At 35.9% G+C, this 20,296-nt stretch overlaps 1 protein-coding gene and 1 pseudogene across 2 annotated transcripts in view; both read right to left on the reverse strand.

Annotated features, from left to right (window-relative positions):
• LOC140520805 (disintegrin and metalloproteinase domain-containing protein 2-like) overlaps window positions 1-20,296 on the reverse strand; it is a 151,294-nt gene that overhangs the window by 79,132 nt on the left and 51,866 nt on the right. For both annotated transcript variants that reach the window (XM_072635114.1, XM_072635115.1), the window contains exons 4-8: window positions 13,726-13,804; window positions 13,192-13,268; window positions 12,132-12,306; window positions 1,355-1,423; window positions 510-581 (exon numbers count right to left, since the gene is read on the reverse strand). In XM_072635114.1, the coding sequence (XP_072491215.1) occupies window positions 510-581; window positions 1,355-1,423; window positions 12,132-12,306; window positions 13,192-13,268; window positions 13,726-13,804 (472 nt within the window). The remainder of the gene's footprint in view (window positions 1-509; window positions 582-1,354; window positions 1,424-12,131; window positions 12,307-13,191; window positions 13,269-13,725; window positions 13,805-20,296) is intronic.
• Window positions 5,515-7,557, reverse strand: LOC140527962 (methyltransferase-like protein 22 pseudogene; annotated as a pseudogene).

Here is a 20,296-nt window from a genome sequence, read left to right on the forward strand (position 1 = left end):
AGACTGTCATAACCTTACAGGCCTATGAAAGAGTTCCTGGGAATCCCAACAGCCTGTGGCCGTCACTTTGATAACTGCTCATGTAAAGTAACATAAATCAAGTACCTGTTTTATGAAATAATTGCATGCACTCTATTTGGAGTCATGATACCTAGGTTTTAACCCTGACTGGACACTTTCCAAGCTGGTTAGTGATGGACAAGTTATTAAACTTCTAAGAGATGAGTTTCTTCATCTATAAAATAAGGATAACCCAACAATTATCCCTCAGGGTTGTTGTAAGGAAACACTTGGTAAACCTCACAGTCTTGTGTGAATATGAATCATCATCATTCTGTTATCATTTGTCCCTATACTCTATTTAAAACACCAGGATACAATTTTTCTGACATAAGGAAGAAAAGTGCCCTTAACCAATGGTGTCCTGAGCCAACTCTACAACTTAGAATATCACATAGCTGCCTAGGGTAACTCCATTAATCAAGAAACATGGAAAGGCAAAAGCTTACTGTGCTGACAAGTCCAATAACCATGGCAATTTTCTGAGTAACAAGGTTTGCTTCGGATCCCATAAAATTATACTGAAAAATATAATGGATTTTTTTGAGTAATATAATTTAATGATACCCTTTCTTTAGACATCACACTAGGCTAATTATCAAGTAAACACTATTGGTTCAAAATGTAAATCTTAAATGTGGAGAAGCAATTAAGTTTGCATCATAATGAGAACATTACTCAAGGAACTATATCTTAAAGAGTAAGAAATCTTTCTAGCTAAAGAGAACACAGCTAAACTCTCAACCATGTATCTAAGAAGTAAAAATGTAAGAGAATTAAACATTTCCACCTGTACTTCTCTCTCTCTTTAGGCTGAGTAGTTTTAAAATTCTCTGGAATTCTCTTTTCTTTTCTGTCATTAATGTTTCCAAGTAATTCAAAAACAAAATTAATTTAAAATATACTTCACTAAATTAATAATATAAAGCAAAAAAATCAGTTTCCAAAATTTTAGAATCTATTAACACTAGGAGATTTCTATTATGTAATTTGAACAGAAACTATGGACAACAGTGTACTACTTTATCTTAATTCTCTCTTCGTTACTGAATATATTAGTTCAGTTCTATAGAATGATATATGACAGATATTATACAGTATCTGGACCATAGTGAGCACTCACAAATATTTGTTGGAAAAAGGGGGGGAGCAAGATTAGTGTCAGACAACTTTGCTTCAAACAGTCCCTTGGATTTCATGTTATTGATTTTGAAGTGGAAATAAGATGAGACGAGAAATAAAAAAATACAAAGGTTAGAAAAGAAAGACAAAGAAATAAGAATAATGGACTTACCAGACTTTTTTCCACTACAACATGCATTTCTAGATACCCAGAGAAAGATGATAAATAATCTAATTGGGACTAAAATTTTAAAAAGAAACATAAATGAATATGTCAACATTTAACATTTCTTATGTATTTTATCTAATTTTGAACCTTTTAAGGTATTATTAATGAACTGAAAGGAGCAGAACATTTAGAAACTAAAAAATAAGTGGATATTTGATAATCATAATCACAACCCCACCATAGGAATACCCATCCAAATCTCAATTTCTATATGAATACATTACTATAAGAGCTTCTTGCTTTTAATTAATTTTTTCAATGAACAAAAATCTATTTTCTCTCTCCTTCCTCCCAACCTCCAATAAAAAAGAAGAAGAAAGACAAAACCACTGTAAAATATGCATAATCAAGCAAAATAAAATTCCCACATTGGTCATTTCCTAAAAATCTGTCTTGATCTGTTACCTAAATCCACCAAGCAAGAAGCCACTGGAATTTATTGAGTAGGTAGGATCACATGATTGGACCTGCATTTTGGTGGTTGAATTGAGGATGGATTGGAGTGTGGAGACACTTGAGAAAAGCAGACTCATCCACAGGTTATCATGGTAGTCCATGTATGAGGTGATGAGGGTCTGCGCTAGAGTGTCAGGGGAAAGAAGGGAATGTATTTAGGAGATGTTGGAAAGGTGCAATCAATAGGCATTAGCAATAGATTGGATATGGGAGGTAAGAGATGGTAAAAAGTGCCGGATGACTCCTAGGTTGCAAGCCTGAGGAACTGGGAAAATAGAGTTACTTTCTACAGTAATGGTGGGACGTTTATGGGGAAAGATAATGAATTCTGTTTTTGGACATATTTTGTTTAAGATGTCTACTAGATATCCAGTTCAAGATGTCTGAAGGGCAATTGGAGATAAGAGATTGGAGGCCAGTGGAAAGTTTAGGGTAAGATAGTTACATTTAGGGTAAGATAGCATAGAGATGGTAAAAATCCATTGGAGCTAATGAGATCACCAAGTAAAGTAGTCTAGAGGGAGAAGAGAAGAGGAATCAGGAGAGAATCCTGTGGAACACCTACAGTTAGAGGTCATGATATGGATAAAGATTCAGGAAAGAAGACTGAGAAGTAGTCTCATAGGTAGGAGAACCAGGAAAGAGTAGTGTCCCTCCCAAAACAGAAAAGAGAAAATCAAGGAAAACAGGCTTATGTACTGCATCAAAAGCTATAGAGAGCTTGAGGAGAAAGAGGACTAAGAAAAAGTCACTGGATTTGGCAGTTTTTGTTGTTAAATAAATTGTTCTCCCAGTTCTGCCTAATTTATTTTCTAACAGTTCATAAAAGTCACCCCAGAGGTGCAAAAACTGTTCCTTTCTTCATTTCTTATTGCACAACACTATTCTATTACATTAATATGCCATAACTCATCTAGCCATTCTCCCATTGATAGATAATCCTTTCATTTCTAGTTCTTTGTCACTTAAAAATATGTTATAAATAAATTTGTACATATGGGTATTTTTCATTTTTTCTTTTATTTTTTTAGGAAATAGGCCTAGTAGGGACATTGATGGGTCAAAGAATTCACCCAGTTTAATAACTTGGGAGGTGTAGCTCCAAATTGCTTTTTCAGAATGGTTAATAAATCAAAGCTTTCACAACAATTCACAGCTCAAACCAGTAGTGCATTAATGTATCTGGTTTCCTACAGCCCCTTTAGTATTTGTCATTTTCTCTTTATTTCAGTTTTGAAAATCTCATAGGTATGAGGTAGAATTTCAGAGTTACGTTAACTTTGCATTTTTCTAATTTTAATGATTTTGGACCATCTTTTCACATGTTCGTATACTAATGCTAGCTTGGATTTCATCCCCTGAGAACTGCTTATTCATATCCTTCAACCATTTATCAATTAAGAAATGGATATTATTTTTATAAATTTGAATCAGTTTCCTACATATATTAGAATATCTTAGGCCCTTATCAGGGAAAATTTCTGCAAAGATTCTTTTACTGAAATTATCTGTTTCCCTTCTAATTGAAGCTACATTGGTCATACACGTAATCAAAATTATCCATTTTAGCTTCTCTGATGCTCACTATTCCTCTGCTTTGTCCTAAATTCCCCCTCTGCATAAACTTGAAAGCTAGTTTTTTTCCTTGCTCTTCTAATGTCCAAGCCACACACAAACACAGAGGCAGAGAGAGACAGAGATGGAGACAGAGATAGAGAGAGAGACAGAGAGAGACATAGACCTCAGAAGCTACTGTCATCTGGTTTTTCAAACCCTAGGCTACTAGATTCCTTTCCTTACATATGTTGTATACCTAATCTATTTCACTGATCACTGTCTATTTTTAACTAGTACCAAATTATTTTGATGATTACTACTTTGTAGTACAGTTTGAGATCTAATATTGCTAAGCTTCCCTTTTTCCTACCTTTAAAGTACTTATTACTTATTTTTAACCTTCTTTTCTTTTTAAATTTTAAGTTCCAGATTTTCTCCCTTCCCACCTTTCCCCCATCCACTAAGAAGGCAAACAATATAATATCAATTATATGTGTGAAATACATAAAGCTTATTTCCATATTAGCCATATTGGAAAAAAAGCCAACAGTAAAGAAATGAGAAAATTATATTTCAATTTGCACTCAGAGTTCATCAGTTATCCCTCTAGAGGTGGAAAGAATTCCTTTATCATGAGTGTTTGGACTATTGTATTGATCAGAGTAGCCAGGTCTTTCACAGTTGTTCTTCATTACAACAGTGCTGTTACTGTGCACATTGATTCTCTGGTTCTTCTCACTTCATTTTGCATCAGTTCTATAGGCCTTGTCATGTTTTTTTCTGAAACCACTCATCTCATCATTTCTTATACCATAATAGTATTCCATCACAATCATATGCCACAACTTGTTCAGTCATTCCCCAATTGATGAGCATCTCCTCAATTTCCAATTCTTTGCTATCACAAAAAGAGCTGCTATGAATATTTTTGTACTTTTCCTTTGTCTTTGACCTCTTTAGGATACACACCTACTAGTACTATTGCTGGATCAAAGGGTATACAAAGTTTATGGCCCTTTGAGCGTAGTTCCAGATTGCTCTCCAGAATGGTTGGATCAATTCATTACTCGTCCAACAATTCATTAATGTACCTATTTTCCTTCATCCCTTCCAGCATTTGTCATTTCTGAGAGGTATGAGGTGGTGCTTCAGAGTTGTTTTAATTTGCCTTTCTCTAATCAATGGTGATTTAGAACATAGTCTTCATATGACTATAGATAGCTTTGATTTCTTCTGAAAACTACCTGTTCATATTGTTGGACCCTTTACCAATTTGGAAATGGCTTATTTTTATAAAATTTACTCCATTCCTTATGTATTTGAGAAATGAAACCTTCTTAGAAAAATCTGCTCTAAAATTTTTTATATTACTTCATTGTCTATGGTACTTTTTAGCAAAATATAATTTTCCTAAGTCTTTCAATTAGATTTAATTTTGCTTTTGCTTTCTCTGAGATCATGATTGCAGCCTGCTCTCTTCACTTCAGTTGAAGTATAATAAACTCTGCTCTAGCCCTTCACTTCAACTCTGTGTGTATCTTTATATTCCAAGCGTATCACTTGTATACAACACATTTTTGGATTCTGGTTTTCAATCCATTCTGCTATCTGCTTGCATTCTATGAGTTAGCTCATTCCATTCATATTCACAGTTGTGATCATCCTATATTTTCCTCCATCACATTTTCTTCCATTTATCTTTCTCTCCTTCTCCCTCCCTTTCTCTCTCTGTCTCTGTATTTGCATGTGTGTGTGTGTCTGTCTATCCTGTGCTTCTTCAAAAGTCTATCTGTCTTCCAGCCACTGCATCCCCAATCCTCCCTCCCCCAATAATCTCCTCTCATATATCTTAACCTCTTCCCCTCCTAACTTGCTACATAGATATCTATACCCAATTGAGTGTGTTTTGTGTGTGTGTATGTGTGTACACACACACACATACATAATTATATATATGTATACATATACATATATATATATACACAAACAAACATATTCTTCTCTCTTTGAACCAATTCTGATGTATAGTTAAAATGTTGCCCACTGCCACTACCCCCATTTTCCTCTCCACTGTAAAAGCTCTTCCTTGCACACTTCCTTTATGTGTCCCATTCTACTACTTCCTTTCCCCTTCTCCCAGTGCATCACTTTTTCTTATCCCTACATTCTTTTTTGGAGATCTTCCCAACATAATCAACTCATACCTGTGCCCTCTGTCTATGAAGATAGTAAGTGATTGAAAGTTTCACATATAATATCCAAATGTCGAAAGGTGAAATTTAGTCTTTTCCCTACTGATAAGTAGATTGTACAAGCATTTCTTCAAATTGTAATTCTGTAGAATATTTTAAATAAAGTATCTGTGAGGTCATCATCATAAAAAAAACCATCAGTTGCCATTATGATAGCAGTCAGCATGTGAGAAATTTCTTCTTCAGAACAACTGAAAGAAGCTTGAGGATCAGCACACAAGTAATCTTTCAGCCAATCCAGTTCTTTAGCTTTAGCCGCACCTTCTCCTGCAGCCATCAGTTGCCTATTTAGTGCAACACTCTGTTCACACATAGCCAGAAAATCTTCACCCATAGCTGTGCAATAAACAGTCTTAGCAACCATTGCTGTGATGACGCTGTGTGATGGCAATCCTGGTGCCATCCCAAAGCTTGTGTACAGTGTAACTTTGGAACACAATTCCAACATATTGGAATAGGATGTAGTCAGCCAGAAAGAAAGTTCCTCACTACACCTGTTTGCCAACATCTTCCAGAGGGATGGTCATGGTACACTCTATTTTAACCATATCTTAATGTCTATTTTCTTTCTCTTCTTCTTGAGTGAAATTTTCTGCTACCTGGTTTATAATTGGAGAATGTATCTTACTTTTTGATGTATCTTTTTTGTGTGTGTCAGAGAAAACCTGTGGTCTTCTTACCACTTCTAAGTCACCATTATTATTATACAGAGCTTCTAATCTTGTGCAATGGTGAGTTTGAGTTTCATTCTTGCTAAGAAAACCTATACCATTGCTATCTTGCCACAAGATTCCTTAATACTTCTGTCATCATGTACAGTATTTTCTATTTGAATGTATCTTGTTTTTAACCCTTAAATTCCACATCTTTCCTAGAATCTTTGTTCCACAGGTGTTTAAACTGTGACAGAAAAGCAGGTTGGCCAACAACATTCAGAAACATCATGAGATGTCTTTTGTTTGAGGGGTTTAGATGCACACCAGAGAGCACAGTGTTACTTTCAAATGCAATTGCATCCATAGCTTCATCATCTTCTGAGTCCACCATCACATAATATTTCTATTAAACTAGATAGGACCATCTTTGTAACAGTTGTCAATACCAGCACCAGAGTCTGGCAGAGACCTTTGTTAAATAAATAAATAATGAATGAATGAGGACACTAGGCACTAGGGTGAAGGCAGGTATGCTAAAAAGTTGGGGGAGGCATAAGGTCAAAGGCAGGATACTGCACACATGGGTGGACACTCATACTATCCCCTAAACTTAGTCATTCATGGATTCTGCTGAGCCACCTACTCCCACCACATGCATCCACCTGCCTAATCTTTGGGACCCTGGCACCCCATGGTAGCCTCAGGCATTTCAGGGGAATATATTTTATCAATATTAATAATAACTAGCATTTATGTGGCAATTTCGGTTTTGTAAAATTATGTATATATGTGTATGTATGTATATACATGTGTGTGTATGCATAATTTGATCCTCACAACAACCCTGGGAGTCTGGTGCTGTTATTATCCCCATTTTACAAGAGAAGAAACTGAAGCAAAGAGAGGTTACATAGCTTACCCTAGTTCACACAAATAATAAGTGTCTGAAACAATATTCAAACTCAGGACTTCCTGACTCCAGGTTCAACACTCAATCCATTATACCGCTTAGCTTTCTAATGTCTTTAAAGAAGAATTCTATCGAACTTTTTGGAGAGCAATTGACATGCATGACACAAATTATTCTCAAAAACTGGAAATAAAACATATTAACAAATTCTCTTTTAGGAAATAAACATATTTCTAAAACCTAAACTAGGTAAGAATAAAGCAAAGAGAAAAAGAAATATAAACCAATGTTGTTCATTAATAGTCCCTAAGTAAATAAAATCCAGAGCACAAACAGTAGAGTGTTCTAAATATTTCACCAACTTACTGGCTCATCTTGACTTCCAAGAGGGCCAATTACTCCCACATGTCTCAAAGAAATCCAGTAGCATCAATCCTACTGGGAGACTTTTTCCTTAAAAACATGCATGAACTGAAGCCAGCAGTATACATGAACAAGGTATCTAAATATATGAACAGAGTCAAAGGTTTGGGGAAAACTGTTCCTGATCCTTGTACTGTTAATATATTTTTGCTTAATTTGAAGATCTTTCCCACCCATTCATAGGTCCAGGTGACCTGCTTAAATCACATGGAAGTCTAAGTCACATGTGGTGGAAGGAGTTTACTGAATGAGTGGAACAGGAAAGGTGGAACAGACCTGGGAGGAAGTCGGGGAGAGCAGTTAGAGAGGAGGAGAGAAAAGACATAGACAGGCACAGAGAGTGTTGTGAGTATTTGCTTATGGGAAGGTCCCAGCATAGGGAGGAAGGCTTGGGAATGGTGTTGCCCTCTGTAGTGCTAATGTGTATTGATTTCTTGGTTACTATGAAGGATTTGGCTGTTGGGATTGGGCTTTCTCATATGTGAATAAATGTTTTCCTTCTGCCTTCTATATGATGAGACTATTATACTTTGCAATTCAAAACTATGCCAGTGTATTCATAGCTGCCATTGGTGTCGTAAAGATTTATTGCCTTGGTTATACAATCCTATAGCCTATCCCACTCTCAATGGTGTAGAAATTCCTTAAGGACCTGGGATGACATTAGGTGTTAGTGTCGACAATTCAATGAAAACACTGTCAATAATATTATTCAGACAAATCTGAAGTATCTGCTAAAACTGAAATTCCACTTTTAGCCATTCCTATGGTGAACAACACCTACACAATGCTTAGAAGTAACTGAACCTCTCTAGTTTTTCTGTAGCATTGAGTTGCCTGGTATGATATACATTGACTGCCCTTTCAGAAATAACAAGGGAATTAAGATTCAGACATCTGCTGACTACTAAATCTTCTTCTTAAGGATTTTTGTAAACAAATTTCCATCTTTTGAATAGTATAATGTTACAAATGTATAAGAATGCAAACAATACACAGATATAAGATTAAGAGCCAATCTTCAACAGATAAATGATCAAAGGATAAGAACAGGAAGTTTTCAATGGAAGAAATGAAAGCTTTCAACAATTATATGAAAGACTTCTCCAAATAACTAACAACAGGAAAAGCGTAAATTGAAATAACTGAGATTATCAGAGTAGCAACAATGACAGAAGAAAAAATGATCAATGGTAGAGGGACTATGGAAAGACAGACATAATAACATAATGTTGGTCCACCCATTCTGGAAAACAATTTGAAATAATACTACAGGAGGAAAAAAAGGTACTAAACATGTACATACCTTTAACCTCACCATGCCACTACTAGGCATATAGCCCAAGTAGGTCAAACACAGAATGAAACATCCCATATATAAAAAATGTACAACAGTACATTTGTAGTAGCAAGAAACTCAAAGAAGGTGAGTATTCATTAAATATATGAATAATTAAGAATACTTTGAAAGACCTGAATGAGCGATTCTGGTTCAGGATCAGTTACCAATATCAGTTATCAGGATCAAAACCAGAATAACAATTTTATACAATGATCACAGTAATGTAAAGAAAAACAACATTAAAAGACTTGAGAATGCTAATCAATGAAGTGACCAGCCATGATTTTATAGGATTGATGGAGAAGAATGCATCCTCAGCAGAGAAGTAGTAAACTATAAGTATGGAATGGATTGTATATTTTTAGACAAGCTCAATATGTTAATATGTTTTGCTTGACTATACTTTTTCATTACAAGACAAAATTTGAGGGAGGGGTAGTCACTGGGAAGCGACTGTGCTGTAAAATAGAGCTCTTAAAAAAAGAGCTGGTAAGACTCACTGGCTTCATCTTCATTAATTAATTCAAGAGTTAATGTGATGCCCACTAGAGGGTACTATTCTGCATCCTATACCAATTTCCACACAAGTACTGGGTAAAGCATATTTTCTAGTATCTAGTTTCTAGGTATCTCCCACATAAATCATTATAGTGAGATTGTGCTGTATATGAAATCAACAGGGTTCTTCAAGGTTTTAAAACACCTATGGATTATGGATACAGGGGAATCTGGGAAAAGATAATTAATTTTCTAAGAAAGTTTTGGCTAGGATGCCCCCAGGCTGAAATTCTCCAGGGTTATTTTAGGATTTATTGTTCACTTTAGAAGACATAAGGACATTACAATTTGTTCAATTTATATCCCCAGAAACAACCCAGAGAGGCAATTAAAACCTCTCCATGACTTGTTATTTTTATCCTAGAAGGATATAACTATTCAAGCTATTAGGTCTGCCATTAGAGGTTATCCACAGTCTAGTATTTAAATTGGACTTTGCTGCAAATTCTCAGAAATTTCTATTACCTACATGATAATACTCTAAACCTGGGGTGCAGTAGATAGAGCACCAGTACGGGAGTTGGGAGGATCTGAGTTCAAATCTCACCTCAGACACTTGACACTCACTAGCTGTGTGACCTTGGTCAAGCCACTCAACCCTAGTTGCCTCGTCCTGGGTCATCTCCAGTCATCCAGATGAATATCTGGTCACGGGATTCAGATGGCTCTGGACGAGAAGTGAGGCTGGTGACCTGCACAGCCCTCCCTCACTTGAAACAAAGTCAAGTGCAAGTCATATCATTATTTCTCTGATGGCATGGTCTTCTTCGGCAACGAAGGACGAACACACACACACTCTAAACTTAAAAAATACACTAAAAGGTCAGAGAAACATAGGATTTGCGCTGGCTGAGAAATCAGAGTAGTATAATAGAAAGAGGTTTGGAGTCAAGAGACAATTGACATGAAATTCCAATTTTGACACTTGCCCAGCTGTGTTCACCGAGAAAAGTCTTTCATACATCCATCCTTAAAATGATGATTATAAAATACCTCTAATTCTTATCTCACAAGGTCATTGGGAGGGGGGAAGCTTTATAAACCTTAAAATACTATGAAAAAAAGCAATTTCTATCATCTAATCCATCTCTCTTACTTTATAGATAAACTGAGATCTAGAGAGATTAAATGACTTCTTCAATATTACACAGGCAGTAAACAACAGAACCAGGATTTAAATCCAGGTCTTCTGATGGTCAATTTCCTGCTCTTCCCTCTATACTACATACTAGTTTGCACAATAAATATTTACTGAATTATCCTAAATACTGGTGAACTCAGTGTCACCGGAGAGATGGAGTGAAGACTATCTGCTTGACTCAATCTAAATTCACATATAATCTGAAGTCAGCAAAACCAGAAAAACAATTTCCAAATTGAATAAAACAATGTAAGTGGAAAGACCAACAAAAATAACAATGAAACCAAAAAACAAAACTGAATACTAAACTTGTTCCTGAAGAAGACACAAGAAAATGCAGAGGCTGGGGACGCATGGAACATTACAAACACTGTCAGACTCATTTTTTCATTTTGTATTTTTTCATTTTGTGGATTTTTTCTTTTTCTCATTAGATCTTTGTTATAAGAAATGATTGTGTCTAGAAGAAGAAAGGCGAAATTCAGAAATCAAAGTGATGAGAAAACAAAAGACATCAATTTTTTTCAGAGACTTAAGAAAAAACAAAAGACTAAACAAATTATGCTCATTCAAAAACAAGAGCAATAATTTCCACTCTTTTGTTATACAAAGTGTTTTATAATAATTATTTATTCATTGTAATGCTGGGCTTTCTAAATAAATCATGAACTTATCTAAAGAAACAGGAAATAACAGGCAGAGTAGAATTAAGAATTCAGTGTTCCTAAATTTTCATTGAAGGAGCTGACTATATTACCTTGCTTCTGTAACAGATGAATGAATATGCAACAGATTTCTTTTTAACAGCGTTTGAATAAGCAACTAGTTATGCCAGGTACTCAAGGATCTGATACCATTGTATCACAGTCATCTTGTAACATAAAATGAAAAATAACTTAGGCCAATAATATTCGAAGTAGTAAGTATATTCTATGAATAGTAGAGGTGTTCAGTAAATTCTGAGGTTGTGAAAGGAGAGAAGGAAACATGACACTAATAACTGTTCTGAACATGGGACAAGAGACTACATCTCTCCTGGTCTCAGTTTTCTTATCATTAAAGTGAGGTTTGCCTTTTGATCTCTCAGTTCCCTTCCAGATTTAAATTCTCTGACTCTAAGTCTTTTTTATGTTCTTTATCTCCCATCTAATAATTCTTCACTAAAAACAGGGTGCCCCACTCTTGATGTTAGGAGATACTATTTCATAACTGCCAGGGGAGTGAGGAGAAAGGGTATAGGCAACAAAAAACCACTGAGGAGACATGACAGCAGCAGGGAAGATCTACAAGAGAATGCTTTGAAATCTCTTGGCAAAAACTGCTGATTAAGGACCTTAATCTTGGACTATGATATGCAATCTTTCGATGACAAAGAATGTTGTTTATATTATGCAAATAACCGAATTGCAGCAAATCATTACTCACATCAACCATCTGAAATTCATAGGGCAATTTTCCTGACTTCATATTCATGTTGTCTTCAGCGTATAGAAAGACATCTGTGTTTTCATTTCTTACTTGATAAATCACATGCTCAAATCCTGCTGAAGACTCCAGAGGCTCAATTCCATATGTGAAATTTTCAAATTGTAACCAACCTCTACAAATTCAAGCAACACATTTGAAAATAATTAAAACTTCAGTATAAGGAAAATAATAAAAATGTTCTTCTAAGGACACCTCAGAGTGAGAAAAATGGGTGGCAACTCATTTACCAAACTTTACAAAATGTGTTGAGAATCGCACCATTCAACACATATTACCCAATTGCTTTTGGGAAATTATAAAGATCTTTTACTGACTACAAGCTTCCTTTGAGAGCAGAGGCCCATCTTTTCTATATCTATATTTTAAGAATGTTGCTTTATGGCAGAAAGACCTAAGCATGACTAAAACAATGGAGAAGTGCATAGTAGATGTGAGCTGGCTGTAATACAAAATCACCAAGGAATTCTGAAAAAGAGGAGTGAAAGACACCATCAAGGCATTGTATGATACAAAGAAAGATCAGCAGACAGCAAGAATGTTCCATTCATAGTGTCAGGAAAAGTAAGGAAAGCCTCTAGCATGTGGAGTAGAATCCATTTAGGAATGCAGAGGAGTTAAACAAGAAAAGCTAGCATGTGTGGGTTGTGATCTGTACTATAGGAAGAAACCTCTGAATCAGTGAGAACAGAATTATTAATGATCTCTGTGGGTGACAGGCAAATCTAAAGCCATTTATGAAACTGGTAAGAAAACAGTCACTTCAATAGGTATTATCAAAAAAAACCATTTTTATACGTTGTCTTATGTTATTATACTATTAGTATCTACTTGCTAATATTTTAGGACAAAAGTAATAAACTATTCCCATTCCATTTCCGTATCTTAGATAACTGTTCCCCACCAGGCACTTTTCCCATTTACATTTTGGAATATGATAAAAGAAAAGGGGATTTTTCCTATTTTACATTTTATAATCAATAAAAGGATATATCTTAACCTGATTCCAGAACAGGTGTTAAGTGTCACAAGTGATGTTGGGAAATCTGCCACATGCCCTTGGTAGAAGCAAAAATTCTGAAAATTAAACACAAATAGACTAATTTGTTGGACATAAGATGTGCTGGAAGATTTGATACCAAGATATTAAAATCACCTCATGATTGCCCACAATCTCTAATTAATGCTTTTAGAGCATCCCTCAAATTCTCAGCACGAAACTTCTGGCTACACATTTGCATTCAGAGATAATAGTCCTGTATCTAAGTCATAATGACTCTTTCAAGTTCTAATCAACACCTCTTTTGTGGCTAATTGATTCCAAGACATAAACAGATATTCATGATACCTAAAACTACTGTCTTCAAAACTCAGTGATGTCTGCACATTAAGCCTAACAGAACATGACCTTGAAAAGGCGTAAAATTATCCTTAAAATTGTTTTGCTCAAAAATAGAGATACATAAAAGTTATGATAAATCACCTGATAAAATTGTAAGGGAATTAAGATTTAATGACAGTATCTAAGCCATACCTTTAAAAAAGGAACAAGGGAGGTCAAAAATCCTTCTTCATTGTAAGTATAAATCCTAAAATCAGAAGGTAAGAAAATTCTGTAAAACAAAGAAAGAAATTATTTTGTTAAATATGCTTATTTGTGGGAAGGATTAAAGAAAAGTCACATATATATTTATTTCTATATACGCGTGTGCATATTTCTACATATATATGCATATCACAAAATAAGATCTGAATTTAGTTTCTGTAATAGATTTGGTAACCAACAAATTTTAAATACTATGAAATAAGGTAGTATATCTCTTTTTATTGGTAGGTAGAAAAAAATAAGCTAAGGCTCCCCCAATGAGAGGATAGATTAGGATCTAAGTAGACAGTGACAGTTTCATTTCTACCCCCACCCAATCTACCCCAGAATTCATGGTATATGAAGGCTATATGGTATATGTTGTTATTATAGGCATGGTAGCAAGGAATATAGAAACAGTAAAATGCTTTTACATAAGAGAATGGAAAAAGTCTGAAGAGTATATGGAAGGGAGAAACAGAATTGGGTTTTATCTTTAAAAGAACAGCAAATGACAGAGAAAAGTTACATGAGAAAAAAATGAATCCTGTACCATTAATAAATTTATTCAATCTCCGTAATGGGAGAAACAGCATAGTATAGCTAGCTCAGAGAAGAACCTTGAAATTTAGAACACCTGCGTCCAAGTCTAGCTGCTGACACCTGAAGCACCTGTATCACTTTGGATAGATAACAATCTCTCAAAGGCTCAAGCAATTTTCTAAGACTTCAAGCTGACCAACAGGTACTGACCTACATGAATAAAAGGAAAATTCCTCATGATGAATTTCCTGCATTTATGAAATCACAGGCCCGGTGCAATTTTTAAATGTGTAATAGAATAGTGTTTTCTGATTAGCCATTCTTACTCCTAAGTCACCTCTAACTGAAATGCATATATTTTTTATTTATGCGATTTATGGACATGGGCAAGATTCACACAAAACAAGAAGTCTTGGGTAAGATGCAATTTGCCCCTCTAGACACTGTACGCATACCACTAAGATCATACTTCCATTCAAGTATGTAGTTGATATCCCTAAAAACAGATGAACAGATGTAATGAAAGGAAAAAGCACACTGCATAACATCCTTAAACGATAATGGTGTTATGATGCCATTAAAATTAATATTTTTAAATAGATGAAAAAATAAATGAAATGGAATAATTAAAATGATAAACATTTGCATTTGAATAGCACCTCGTATTTTTCAAAGACTTTGCATATTATTCTGTTTATATTTATTTATTATTTGATAGCTTTAACATTCTTGTGAAGTAGATCAAACACCTATTATTCCCATTTTAGAGACAAGGAAATCAAGGCAATGAAAGTGACAATGAGTTAATAACAGAGCTTCTGTAAGAACTTACATCCATTTCACATCCACTCCAGTCTTTTTTTCTACTCTTAATCACTATGCATTTTTTACTTTACAAAAATTCAGAATTTAGAAGGGATATCAGAAGTCATCTACTCCAAATAACACATGAAGGATGTTTCCACCTCCACCCTGTAAGTCTTCATCTAGATTTTGCTTGAGGACTTTCAGTGACAGGTAAACAAAAAAATTGCAAACAAGCAAAAAGCCACAAGCATTTATTAAGTCCCGAACATCTTCGAAGCACTGTGATAAACAAGTGCTTACAAAGTACAAGTGGATACAAGTATGAACAAATACATTTTAATAAGAGAATACACACAAAACAATACACAAAAGGAGAACTGAAAAGCAGTGAGCTAAAAACGGTATTTGTGCACAGACATACTGAACAAGTCTGGAGAATCAGGGATGGCTGATCTGGGACCCTTCCCCAAAATGGAGGTTCCAGAAGTAACTCATCAGTTAGAGAAGGTGCCCACGAACGTAGTTAGAAGGCATCTGAAGCAAACCATTCCACTTTGGGTCTTAATAGGTAATGATGCTCAAGTAGAAACTAGGTAACTACCTGTTAGAGATGTGGAAGGATTCCTAATATTATATGGTAAGATGAACTGGATGACTCTTTTGATCCTTTCCAATTCCAGTATTCTAGGATTTTTTTATGGCATATAGTGGTCTTCAAAATTCTAATTTCCCATTGGCAAGAATTCAGTAAACATTGTATTCAATAAAGGGCTACTAAACAAGAGATTAAAAATTAACTGCAGACTAAGTAATTTAACCCTATGGGATCAGTGGGTTAAAAATCAATCACAAAAATATTGGATCATTTCTTTGAAGATTATAGGGGGGAGACAAATTACAGAAAATATCAGGAAAAAGAAAACTCCAAGACCTTGAATATTAACAGATAAGTCAACAAAAAAACAGTATGATGAAATATGATTATCAGATCTAGTAAACAAGGTCAGGTATCTATGAATAAATACCGCCAAATAAATGAAAATGATTCAATTTTGGATGTGAACTGTGAGAACATGGAACAAGAATATACTGTTCCTGAATAGATTAAAAGAGAAATGAGAATTATGAGAACAGAATTTTATGACCTGCACAGCAAAAGTAATGGACAGAATTGAAAAACTTGAATCGACAATAGCAAACTTCGCCAAAGAAGCAAAAGGAATAAAAACAGATCAGGAATATAAATAAACAGAAGGGGAGGAGAATCTAAAAGAAGAAAAGCAAAAAAAAAAAAAACAAACATTAAAAGAAAATATGCATGCAAAACATACAAATTTTGAAGACAAAGTGTAAAGAGAAAACTGAAGGATAATAAATCACCCAGGAGAACACAATAGGACAAAATAAACTTAATGTATATTGTATAATGTATAAGGTATAATGTAAGAAATAATAAAAGAGAACTTCTTAGAACTTCTAAACATAGAAAATGAAATTCCAATTGAAAGAATTCATAGATTGCCTTCAGAAGAAGAAAAAAAATGCAGGCTTCAAACTGAGACACATAGTGGTTTAATTTAACAATCCAGTTCAGAAACAAGTTATACAAGCCATCAGAAGAAAGACCTTCAAATACAAAAGAAAGGGCATTCAAATAATGCAAGACTATTTTTCACCCACTAGAAAAAGGAAGAGAAAATATAATAATGTGTTCAAAAAACAAGGAGCGCATAGGGAAGGGCAGGTTTACCTATCCTGCAAATCTGAGATTTGTGATACAGGACAAAAGGTAGATGTTCAATAATAAAGAAGCATTTAAGACATTTTTAGAAAGAAAACTAGATTGAAGAATTTATTTGCCTCTCAAACACTGCCAAAAGCAAAAATGTAGTAAGAGTGAATAAATTCAGTAGTCAAGGTCAGCAACCACAACCAAAAGACTAATAAGAGACTTCTAGATGGACACAAGGAAACAAAGCTGGAAATTTGGCAGAAGTAATAGTAAAGAGGTAGACAGGGAGCTTTCTGGACCGAACTAGGGCACAAACTGCCTACAGGCAAATCAATGCATTTGTTTTTGTGGGACTGTCAGAAAACATAAGAGATTATGTTAAAGAGGAGAAGGATGGCAAGGAATATGTGAGGTTGCTGGGTCAAATCAATGCCTGACAAAGAGGGGAATATGACCCCTGTGATTTCAGAAACAGAAGAGTCTATGAGGAAGGAGTGAGGAGAAAACAAAAAGAATTGAAAAGGAGGTAGAAAAGAATGGTCAAGTGAAAAAGAGAGCTGTTCCCTGAAAGAAGATGGGAACCTTACTCTGAGTATGGCCTAAGGGATTTGGTGATTTAAAAGTCTATTGAACTTAAATTGGGAGGAAGGATTTGGAACCCCTGAGGACAACTAATAACTGACTGAATGGGAAAGCATGGACCCAGGGAGGAAAGATTTTGAAGCACATAGTGGATAAAGGTAAACAGGGTGGGGCATGGATCAGTAATGGACTGTGTAATCAGGAATGAGGTATGAGAATGACTTTACCATAAGTCAGTGTCCTTTCTGACACCTACAAAAATTGGCATTGTTCTGGGGATGAGCCACAATAGAAAAGAATTCACAGGGTGATATGTGAAATACAGTGGCAGAAAGCCATCTAAACAGAAGAACCTAGAATGGATACTGTGAAGAAACAATCATTTTACCAAAAATTCCTGTGAATTGAGGGGGGAAAAAAAGATTTCTATTTTTGGTCATTTCCAACTGGTGACCCCTAGGACAAGTCACACCCTTTAAGACAATTACAAAGTCTTTTATCCCTTATTCTGATTCACATTTCCCTCCCCTGTTCCTCACTGGCTGGGTGCTTCAGAATTCATTGCTTATCCAAAAACACCTAATCCCCCTATCTCCCCTAGGTCTCTGCCTCGAATTACATTTCACATTTCAGCTCCCCCACTTCATCCTCATTCTCTTTATACTTTATTTAATAAAGGAGGGGGCAGAGCCAAGATGGCAGAGTAGAAAGACACACAAAGGCAGACTCTTCCCACACAGCCCATAAAATACCTGTAGAGAGGGAATTTCAACGAATTTTGGAGCAGCAGAAGTGGAGAACAACAGAGTGAAGGAGATTTCCAGCCCAGGGTGACCTGAAACGCCCACGAGAAACATCTGTTGCACCCGACACAGAGTGGAGCCCAGCCCAGCCTTGGCCGCATGGTGCGACTCTGGGAGGAGGATACCTTGGGGGTGGAATTTCCAATCATAGAATCCCTAGTCCCAGCAGCAGCGGTCTGCAGATCCCTCAACCCACAGGCACCAAAGGTCAGTGATGGGGTTTTTTCAGCTGGCCAGGAAGGGAGAAGGGCCTTTCCATAGCTCTGGCCTTTGGCAGCTGCTGCAGAGGCCACATCACCAGGCAGCAGCAGTTCCCATCTCAGCCCCTACAGCAGCCCAAATCCATTGTTGAATCTTAAAACCCCTGGGGGCACTAAAGAACTAATTATTACCTTGGCCCTGTGTAGAGGACCTGAGGGAGCTGGTCTTTGTCTCGCACTGAATGGCGGCCCTGCCCCCACAGCTTGACTGAATCCCAGCCCCCTGGTGCTGGCTTTGTGGAACTGGAGGCCAGGTGGCTGTGGAGAGGTAACTGCTAAGATTCTGGTCACAAAAATCTCTTCCTGCTCCCAGACCAGTGTACACGCTTGATTGTGCCACCTTGGAGGAAGTGAGATTTTACAGATCCCCAGAGTATACCCTACTCTTGACAAAGAATCCAAAAGTGAAGTAACTGGTTGGGAAAATGCCCAAAAAAAGGGAAAAAAAAATAAGACCATAGAAAGTTACTGTCTTGGTGAACAGATATCTCCTCCCATCCTTTTGGATGAGGAAGAACAATGCTTACCATCAGGGAAAGACATAAAAGTCAAGGCTTCTGTATCCCAAACATTCAAAATAAATATCAATGGTCTCAGGTCATGGAAAAGCTCAAAAAGGAAGGAAAATCAAGGAAGAGAGGTGGAGGAAAAACTGGGAAGAGAAATGAGAGAGATGTAAGAAAATTATGAAAAGCAGGTCAACAACTTGCTAAAGGAGACCCAAAAAAATGCTGAAGAAAATAGTACCTTTAAAAGTAGGCTAACTCAATTGGCAAAAGAGGTTCAAAAAGCCAGTGAGGAGAAGAATGCTTTAAAAAGCAGAATTAGCCAAATGGAAAAGGAAGTTCAAAAGCTCACTGAAGAAAATAGTTCTTTAAAAATTAGAATGGAACAGATGGAGGCTAATGACTTTATTTAATAAAAGAATGACAGACCCTAAATACTTTTAATCTCAGCCCAGGATGTCTGCATCACTCAGATTTTATGATCTCCATAGTATGAGAAAGAAATTTTCTCAGTTGCTAAGAAAGGGGAACCCAGGATGTCTGTCTTAACATAAGAAAAGTCCCACTATTTAAGTTAGAGTTGTGGAATGAAGTTCTGCTCCAGCCTTTGAGGATGTTGTCACTGGAGAGACAATTCCTGGGTTTACCTAAAGAACAAAAAAAGAGATGATCACCCTTAGATATGCTGAAAAGCAGGCACCTACATCCTGAGGAGTGAAATGTTCAATTAACATCCTCCACTGCATTCTTCTGCAGTCAGTTTATCTTTTACATTAGTCATAAGCATGACTCCTTAGGTTTGGAAATTATGTTTGATTTCTGTGGAAACAAAATTCAATCATCCCTTACCTTGGAAGTGTTGACCTGAAAACTTTGGTTAAAGAAAAGGCAACAGGCTAAATGCATTCATTTTATGATTTAATTAATTAATTAATCAATTCCCTATTGAAGAAAACAGTAATATAATGCATTATGGAGTCAGAAAAATATTCTACCATGAGAAAGGAACTCTCTTAATTGAACAAATCATAAATTTAGTAAGACAAGACAATTAACAAAGCAATGTCAGTTATGATCCCAAGCTGTGTAAGCTTCCTTTCTGTAGCATATGTCTCTGCGACATAAGAGAAGGAGAAAATCCCATCACTCTGGTGACAGACATCCTGTCCTAAACAGGCCTTTGAAGTTATGGACACAAGAAAGGTATCTTAACAGAGTTGAACAAAGTTGAAATTACAACCCAAAACATCTGTGTTTTTCCTTATCACTAAGATGCAAGGGGAAGGG

This window comes from Notamacropus eugenii, chromosome 1 (genome assembly GCF_028372415.1).
Source record: "Notamacropus eugenii isolate mMacEug1 chromosome 1, mMacEug1.pri_v2, whole genome shotgun sequence".
Lineage (NCBI taxonomy): Eukaryota > Metazoa > Chordata > Mammalia > Diprotodontia > Macropodidae > Notamacropus > Notamacropus eugenii.